The following is a 9,801-nucleotide window of genomic DNA, read 5'->3' as shown; positions in this document are numbered from 1 at the left end:
TATATCACGCGTGATAGGCCACCGCCGGTATAAACATTAACGCGTTGTTTTTGTAACGCGTTGATTGTATAACGCGTTGAATATGAAAGAAAATGGCGACGAACCTTCATGTTTGGCGACGAACCTTCTTGTTTGGCGAAGAACTGGTTTTAATTTAATTGAAATTTATAATTTCTAATTTAAAATGAAAAATAAAAAATTTGGGAGTGATAGAATTCCATCACTAGTGATACCACCCCCCCTACATTTCTATCACTAGTGATAGAAAATTGGGTGATGACATGGCATGGTTTGATTGGATAGTGGGAGTGATAGAAACTATCACTAGTGAACCACCCCTCCTCCCCTAAGAGAATGAGGATCACTAAAACAAAATATCCAAACCCTAACAGTCCATAAAAACTTCAAACACACCATCATAGAACTATGAATATAAAACACAACATGATAATCAACATAAAACATACTAATGTTAGTCATTCGATAATCAAAGCCTTATCATCCAAAACATAACACAAAACCCACAAATATGGTGTTTTGGTAATCGTCACTTTGTTATTTGTGGGTTATGATTGTGTTTTATAGTTAACATTATGGTGTTTTATGACTTTTTACACTTTATTGAAAAAATGGACTTTGTAGCCACTCCCACCCTAGTAAAGTAATACTAAGGGTATGTTTGGTATGGGGTAATGGAATAGACGGTGGAATGGAATGGACGATGTAATGGAATGGATGAGGTAATGGAATTGATCATTACCATTCCATGTATTGTTTGGTTACCATGTGAGAATGAAATTAATCATTACCTTTTGTTGTTTGGTTGGCAAGAAAAGACGAAGGAATAAAATCGGATGATGGTGGTCAGTGGTGGGCAATGACGGTGGATGGTGATAGGTGGCAGTTGTACCGGTGACGGTGGGTGGCGGCGGTGGTAGGTGGTGATGGCGGCGGGTGGCGACAACGGCGGTGGTGGTGGGTGACGACGAGGTGGGTGGCGGCGGTGGCGGTGGCGGTGGCGATGGTGGTGGGCGGTGGTCGGAGGTGGTAGCGGTGTCGACGATGGGTGGCGGTAGTGGAGGTGGCGGGTCGGGCGGTGGTGGCGGCGATGGTTACAGTGGCAGTGTTGGTAGTGGTGGTGTCGTCGCTGGGTGGTGACGGTGGTGGTCGGAGTCGGCGGCGGGGCATTTGTAGCGGTGGAGATGGGTGACGACGGTAGGTGGCGGTGGTGGTGGTGGGTGGTGGCAATAGTGGTGGGTTGTGGTGTTGTTAATAAAGGGCGAAGAAGGAATGGAATGGAAAAAAAACAGGGGGGACGGATGGAATGATTTTGAGGGAATGGAATGCATTTTGTAATGGACGATTCCATTCCATCGACCAACCAAACACACTTTTCTTCATTCCCTCGCAATGGTCCATTCCATTCCACCTCTCATTCCTGCGTACCAAACGCTACCTAATAGTAATATGTACTCACCAATGAATATACTCACTAAATTATTAAGATTTGTATTCTATTTATAGACACGCACATGTAATCACCGGTGCATAAAATTAGTTCCTAAAAATTTACTGGTTTCATTTGAACCACAACACACTGCATATATTGATGAGGTTCATATGATAACCACTAAATAAAGTGTTAGCGGTGAATACAATTGAAAGTGTATTCACTAGCAAATATACTATACTTAGTTTCTAATATTAGATTCACCGGTTGTACCACATATATTGAGCCTCAAATGATAACCACTAAATAAAATATTAACGGTGAATACAATTGAAAGTGCATTCACAAGCAAAGTGGTTCTCATCTGTTAAAATTCTCACTTTTTTTTTTGTTTTGTTTAAATATATATAGTGAACTATGTTTAATATCATTACAACAATTTTTCAATATAGTGATTTGAGAAGTTTTATACATATATTTTCAATACATTTTGGGATACTTTTGACTTGTCAATTTGACCCGTTTAAGCTGTTTTTGTTCTACTTATACAACTCAAATCGACCGATTAAGTTCAAATTATTCATGAAACCATACACCGAATGAGCATTAACACAGTATCCCTTAACCAGAAACTAAACGGATCCACATTCGAAATTTGAATTTCTAATTACATTGGCGGTGACAGGTAATGTAATACAGCTATTTTTTGGAGACATATGCGTAGTATTGTGCCATGGGAACAACAAAAGCGATAACTAACAAACCTCCGACAACAACTGTAAACTGATCTCGTTTCTCAGCCGTCTCTTCCTTGGTTTTGAAGTTGGATTCCCTTTTGGCATCCTTAGGTTGCGGGCCACCAGGATCAGGAAGACCGTCGATGGCTGCAGCTAGCCGTTTAGCACTGCTGTAAATTGCTTCGTTATACTTCTCGTCCACCGCCAACACTACAAATAAAAAAATTCAGAAATGGTGATGATATACAAGTAATGCACACAAACATCATATTCGGATTGTTATGGGCTGGAAATGATAGAAATTGTTTTAAGAAAACGCAAAATATTGCTTTACATCTTACATTATCTTAAAGCTATGCAGTTAATGGCTTAATGAGATAAAAAAACTGGATATCGGTTATCACGGTGAGATATCAGTAATTTTAATATCATGCTGAATTTATATATATATATATATTGCAATTTAACACTAATAATTTAGTATACTCTCCTACCATTAACAAATTAACCTTTTACAACTTGCAAAACAATAACTATTTTAGCGAGTAGGAACTGTTTAAGACTTAAAACACTAATAGCAGCAATAAGAAGAAAGACGAATGGTATAACTAAGAAGAAAGGTACTGATATTAGGGAAATCGGTGATATATCGCCGATAATATAGGTACCGATATCTCACCAGAGGACCAATAACCGATATATCACCATTATATAGGTACCGTACCGATATCTCACCAGGGGACCAATAGCCGATATATCACCGATAACTGCATAGTCATAAAGTATCATAACAAGGCATATAAAAACGAGAGGAAACAGCAACATTACTAATAATCATTCTACTCACTTTTTGTTATTATTAGTTATCATATGGCCAATTTATATATAGTCGATAAATCTAATGTATAAGCTAAAGATGGTCTAAAATAATAAAATAGATAAATGTTGTATTATCAATTTATAGCATAATGAAAGATATGTTAGATGGTTACCGGGAAGGTTCTGGGATACAACGGCATCGAGAACAGTGTCACCAACAGACTTGATGAATTCGGGGCCTCCAGTGACTGCACCTTCTTTTTGACTGGTCACCAGTACCACTATCCCTTTGTTGTTTCCTTCTTCAAGTGTCGGGTACCAACGCTCCAAAACTTGGTCTGCATACTCAAATGCATCCGCTTTGCTCTGCAAACCACACACCATGCTCAAATTATAAATCTAATCACTTTCTCAATCAATTGTTTAATTTTTTTGCAAACAAACCATCAACCTATAAAAAGATATTACATTTTGTATGAATAATCGAACTCGGACAAACTTTCTCAAGTATCTATGATTAACTATTTATATTTCCATTAATCACTCAAATGATCATTCTTACATACAAACCACATAACAAAGAAACACACCTTTTTCAAGCTCTATGGAGAAAATGGCCAAAAAACCATGCATTTGTGTCTTAAGGTTAGATCAAATGATAGGATTAGATCCAATCATCCAAACATCCCTTTTTCTCATTTTTCAAAATTTTCATTTTGTAAAAAAAAACAACCATATATAAAAATAAAGATAATTAATGTTATCCACATTGAAACAGTTATTACTTTTGAGAAACACAAAGATTAATTAGTTTATTTCGATATTTAAAGTAACATTAATCATTTTAGAAATGAGTTCCAAATACCCACTTAAAACACGGATTAGCATTTTAAAAATAAAGATAATTAATGTTTGGCCAATGATCTCTAGATCAACTGGTGGAGGGCTTGCATTTCTCTTGAGAGATGCAGGTTCGACTCCCACTTGGTGCAGAGGCACTGATGGGCAATGATAGGAGACCCACGGAAACCTGGGTTGGATCCTTGAGCCAAACGGGTTTTACCGGTAACTTCACTGTCGTGCCTACGGGCGGGTGGGTTACCGGGTTTTCCCCGGAATTGGTGGTGGACTCAGGTTACTCTCGGAGTACTCCGTTTGTCCAGTGGATGTCCCGAGAGTGCTCGGGATTGAGTTTGTTGGCCGTTAAAAAAAAAAAAAAAAAAAAAAAAAAAAAAAAAAAAAAAAACATTTTGTTTGATAAAACATTTGCAACCCATTGCCATATAAACGCTCAAAGATCTTTCTTGGTGACATTAATCAAAGTGTGCACTAACCGTGAGCTTCCGAACAGTGACAAAATCAATCCTAATCTTCTTCCTGTACTCCAAGTCCGCCAACAACTTCTTCAAATCAGACCTTGTAACCCTACTCAACACACCAGCATCATCCACCACATAAGTTTCTTTAGGAGGCCCATCATTCAGCACATCAAATTCAGTAGCAAATGCAGACCCACCACCCAAAATTGGGCTAAAATTAAGCGCCAATGAGATGGCTAAAGCAGCTAATCCGTGTTGAACATGAGAAGCCCAATTTGGGTTTGTGTTAAATGATGAAAAAGATTGAAAATTTGAAACCTTTTTGAGGTTATAACAAGTGGGTTTGGGGTTGTGGTGGTGTTGGTGTTGAAGAGAGGATTTGGGGGTGAAGAGAGAGGAGAGAGAGTGAGGTGCTAAAATGGTTTTCATTTGCAGAGATTGTTTGGTGAAAATGAGGATGTTTGCTGTTGTGTTCTAGTTCTGTTGTGTGAAGTGGAAGTGGAAGTGAGTGGTTTGGATTTGTTTGTTATGGATTGGTTTGTTGTGAGGTTTTTTTTTTCTTTTTTCTTTTTTTTTTTTTTTGTGGATAATGTGTTGTCTATTGTAGAAAGGGGATTTTGCTATTACATCCTTGTAATATGGTTTAATTTCATTAAACATGGTGCGAGTATGTGAGATGTGTAAGTTCAATATAAACGAGCAGCTGACAAGTGGTCGACCAGAGGAGTGGTAGATAGTGGCAGGTAGAGAATAGGTGGAGCGGTGGAGTGTAAATGAAAACCAAACAAAATCAAAATCACCTTTAAATACCAAGATAATATACAACCAAACAATGTACAAAAACAATAAGCACATCAAACAATTGAAACACAATATACAACTTGTGATGCAACTAAATGTTGCAAACTTATAATATATAAATGATTATAAAAGTTTTGTTGCGTACTCGTCGGGTACCTGTTACTTATTATATATATCAGGTTTGCGGTTTTCTTGCGGGTATTGTTTTGTATACCCATGACCTAATGGTCTAGTAGTATGGTGCCCCCCCCCCCCCACACACACACACAAGTAATGTGGGTTAAAATTCTTGCAAGTGCAAGGTTAACTGGTATTTAGGTGTAAAAAGTGTGTTCAACAAACAAAATCAAAAACATTTGTAATATCTTTGGGGAGAGGGGGCACTCCCGGTGCACTCCCATGATAGAGCCTTGGGTTCGGCGGGTTCAACAAGAAGAGAGTCACAACCCTTTCCATCTTTGGCGTGATGGGATTTCACAGGTTCATGCACCCGATCATGATGGAGGAAAAAGGTGGGGAAGTAGACGTGTTGCGATGGGGTTGTTGAAGTGTGGGGAATTTCTTGGGAAGGAGAAGGGTGTTCAAGTGATAAGCTAGAACATCACCACAACTAATTTGATCTCGTGAGTTCAAGTGATAAAAATGAGGTGTCACAATAGAATTGGTTGATGGTGAGAGTTTAAGTGACGAAGAAGGGGAGTGCCCCGTCCCCCCTTTGACATTAATGCCCCCAACATGTATTATTATAATATACCTATAACATTTTAATTAAAAGACAACATAAGCATGGAACGGAATAATATGTTAGAACTATAACATAAATAATATGTTAAGAATAGCTATAACCGAAGCAAAACAACAAATATGTGGTGGTGGTGTGGCATTCGGAAAGGGACGACACCCTTGGAGATTTGATCCGTTTCGGTGTTCGTCCCTTGTCCGATTTCTGGACGAGAGAGAGCGGATGGATTAGGTGGTCTCTCTCTCTCTCTCTCTCACACACACATATATATATATATAATATTTTAATTTAAAAAAATGTGAGAAAATGTAGACTTAAATCAGATAAACTAATATAGTAGTAAATAGCAATGCTTTTCTTTTTAACTTCTGTCTACATCTATTTTTTTAAAGTATTTAAATTCATATTATACAAAAATAAAATTGTCATAATCATTTACAACATTAAGATAGTTGCAGGGAGGAGTTGTATATTACATTCAAATTTTGGTTGTGTAATCACTTACTAAACTATGGTAGATTGGTAGTATCCGGACTAGGATAACGCAATCCAGGTTTAACTAATCCCTGTTTGCCAAACGCTTTTCTTCCTCGACTTGTTCAAGCAGCGCTTCTAGTTCCGCTTCACTTAGACCCTCCAACCGTTTCTGCAGTCAAACATTATCACACAAATTTCAAGTTAATAACATCGATAATAGGAATCAATGGAAAAAGATTTCATATGTTATCATATAAAGACCATAGATAACTTTTATCTCTATTTTATACATTATTTATTAAAAGTTACTGAGTTTTCCATACACAAATGAAACATAATAAAACCTCAAATAAGATTATAATGAAAAGATATATTTACTAGTTATTTTTGGGGGAAAAAAAAGTAATTAAGCTGTAGATATAAAAACTTTTACTTTGATTTGGGTTATTTAAGAAAAAATGTTATTTAAATAGATGCAGTAAAAGTCAGGTGGAAACTCTTATCCTTTCTAATTAAATGGATCAATTCAGATTATGTTTAATCACTAACGGGTCAAACAGGTAAGTTAAGAAATTAGCTTAACAGGAAACAAGTCGAAATTCACCTGAAGTGTAATTTAACACATTAAACAACCAAAATCATTTTATTTAAAGAACTATATTAATTAAAAAAATACCATTAAAAAAAGTGACCAAACAAATACTTTTTACACGCTTTTAAATAAAACGGGTCCCTTCCCCCAAATGACCATATACTATGCATAAGAATGGATACAAGAGAACGCCAAGTAAGAAATCAAACCTCCATAACTTTCATTTCATAGTCGCGTAATTGTTGGGCATACGTCATTTCCTTATTCGATACACGAAAAATATACGTCGAAATCCATCCGATTGTAAGCCCTAACACCAACACTAACTGGACCACATTCCCAGCCTGTAGAGGATCAACTCCAAGGTACTACAAAACATCAAGACATAGATCACGTCATTAACTCGGAACACAAGTTTCATGTTTGTATTCATAACCACCACGAATTACTTAATACTCCCTCTATAACAAAATAATTGCAACCACCAGTGTAGCCCAAATCCTATAGTTAAGGAATTTACAAATTGATTATGATATTACTTTTAAAGGGGCGTAAACGATGTAATATATGATTTGCTGGGCCACAATTATCTCAATTCATATAATTACTATTATGTATATGTGATAATACAAACATAGCGGTAATAGATGAAAAGGGATACCTCTAATCCACTTTTTAGACCAATGCCGATAACTGTAACTCCAACTCCAATAAGAATAACATCTTTTCGACTATACCCAAATGGAACCTGCAAACATCAACCCATAAACGAAGTCAGAAAATTTAATCAAGTATAACAACTGTTTTTGTTGGATATGAAATCTGGTTCAGCTTGTAAACCACATCACAACCTTATGAAATATCGTTTTTTTTTTTTTTTATTTCCTATTCGCTCACTCTATTGCTTTAATAAAAGAAGAGTGTAACATGCCTTGGTTTTATTAGATGACTCCTCGGTGGCGCCATCAGAGCTTGAGGAATTGCTGCATTTGGGAGCTACGGATATCATTTTCTTCGATACCAATCCATGACATTCTTTTGTTGAAAACGCGGAATTTCTCGTTGTTGAAAATTTATGAAAATGAACTCTTTCTGGATGCATGAAAACAATGTACTGTTAGATCATACTTGACGGGTACAACACAAAATTAAAAGTAGATTAAAGTGTAATGTCTCTCTATAACGGAATCTGGTTAAATTACACATTCAAGCATACAACACTGTATAGAGAAAGCGACAGAGATCGTAGGGTACATAGACATATATATTCAATAAGGTTACAAATTCCTACATGAAAGATTGAAGAACTGTGTGCTTTTACCTAAGGACCATTATTGTAATCCTCCATCCTCTTAGACCACATATCATATATCGAAATCTTAGTATCCACATTTGGTTACAAGCACATTCATGCCATAAACACTAGTGAAAATATATGCAAGGGTTCAACACTCGTTGCTGACTCGAACTCTTGCTACAGCTGGTCTACACTCTATTTTCTTCTCACGAATATGCATGCATTATTAGTTCATAGGTTTCATAAGCCATGCTAGAACCATCAAAGGTGCAGCAAGCATGTGCACCACCAACAACTTGATAGATTTGCCTTTGATGGCAAACTTATAACAATAATGTCTGCGGCTCTGCGCATCAGATATAAGAAGTTTTAATCATTTTCATATCCATTTTACAATTTCCGAATAAGAGAGGAGTCCTTAGCGGCTTAAAACATACTTCCCCTATACAAGGTAGCTAAGGCTAATGATCTTGCTTTCTACAGCCTGATACTTGATTAACATCATATGATGTATCAACATGCTCAAGGTATACATAATACGCTTACCTTTACTCTTAATTCAAATCTATCATAATCCAAAGTGGCAAAGTCTGAATCTCCCTCATTTTCAAAGTAACTCTCCTTTTCTAATTACCTCACTCATTCCCAGATACTTGTTATATCATTTTTACCAAACCAAATTATGATAAATTCACCAAAAACAGTCGATCCACTCTACCCTAAACGTTAAACAAATCCATAACTTTTTAATCAAATCTTATACACACTTAAATATACAAAAAATGAACCTAAAAAATGAGCAAAAATCCCAACCAGAGTAGCTCTATATCTTTCAACTAGTACCAAATTTCACATATTGCAAGATGTAACCAGACCTCAATTTTTAATTAAATCTTATACACACTTAAATACTACCAAAATCAATATAATCAAACAACCAGAGAGAATAAGTAATTAGTATTAACCAGTTAAGTTTAGACTTTCAGAACTAGAAGAATCTTCGCAACAACAAAAACCTAATTTCTCAGTCACAACTTGTAACAAATGCATATATTGAAACCCTAGGTTATAAGTTATATGAAATCGAACAAACCTTTACATGTAAGTTGAGTAGCTGATAGCTTCTTCGGTTGCGAGAGAGGAAGAGCTGAAATGCCGCCTGCATATGCATATGATGAAGAACTCGCCATGGCTATCTGCTTCATTCCACTTGACCTCACAAACATAAAAATATCATCCAAAATAAAAAAATATCATCCTATCTTTAAGGTTGTTACACTTAACTGCCATGAATTTGTACCTACTTACGGTTTGCACCCTCTAACTTAGAAAGATTGGCGTCCCGGATAAGCCAATCCATCATACTCTTGATCTAGCTCACTGGTTCCGTTTTGTTTTGGACTTATCAGGAGAGGGTAATAGATCTCGACCAGTGGTGCGTTTGTCGAATAGACACATACAATGCCTTATCCACTAAGGTAGTCCTGATGAAGTCCCGAACTGGACAATGAACCTAAGCATTCAGCTACAAACCTAGCAAAGAGATTATCGAACATTTGGCTCGTGA

At 36.6% G+C, this 9,801-nt stretch overlaps 2 protein-coding genes across 2 annotated transcripts; both read right to left on the bottom strand.

The window, feature by feature from the left end:
* Positions 1–1,996: 1,996 nt before the first annotated feature.
* LOC110912194 (UPF0603 protein At1g54780, chloroplastic) lies at positions 1,997–4,831 on the bottom strand. The gene is made up of 3 exons (XM_022156867.2): positions 4,341–4,831; positions 3,180–3,372; positions 1,997–2,397 (listed from the first exon to the last, which is right to left on the bottom strand). Exons 1-3 carry the CDS (start codon positions 4,752–4,754, stop codon positions 2,150–2,152), a joined length of 855 nt encoding a protein of 284 aa, XP_022012559.1. The 5' UTR covers positions 4,755–4,831; the 3' UTR covers positions 1,997–2,149.
* A 1,390-nt stretch (positions 4,832–6,221) lies between these two features.
* LOC110912195 lies at positions 6,222–9,484 on the bottom strand. The gene is made up of 5 exons (XM_022156868.2): positions 9,328–9,484; positions 7,869–8,029; positions 7,599–7,685; positions 7,147–7,305; positions 6,222–6,514 (listed from the first exon to the last, which is right to left on the bottom strand). Exons 1-5 carry the CDS (start codon positions 9,458–9,460, stop codon positions 6,428–6,430), a joined length of 627 nt encoding a protein of 208 aa, XP_022012560.1. The 5' UTR covers positions 9,461–9,484; the 3' UTR covers positions 6,222–6,427.
* Between the last annotated feature and the right edge of the window lie 317 nt (positions 9,485–9,801).

The sequence above is a fragment of the Helianthus annuus genome, chromosome 15, assembly GCF_002127325.2.
Source record: "Helianthus annuus cultivar XRQ/B chromosome 15, HanXRQr2.0-SUNRISE, whole genome shotgun sequence".
Lineage (NCBI taxonomy): Eukaryota > Viridiplantae > Streptophyta > Magnoliopsida > Asterales > Asteraceae > Helianthus > Helianthus annuus.
The sequence above is the reverse complement of the archived record's forward strand: the minus strand, read 5'-3'. Positions and strand labels throughout refer to the sequence as shown.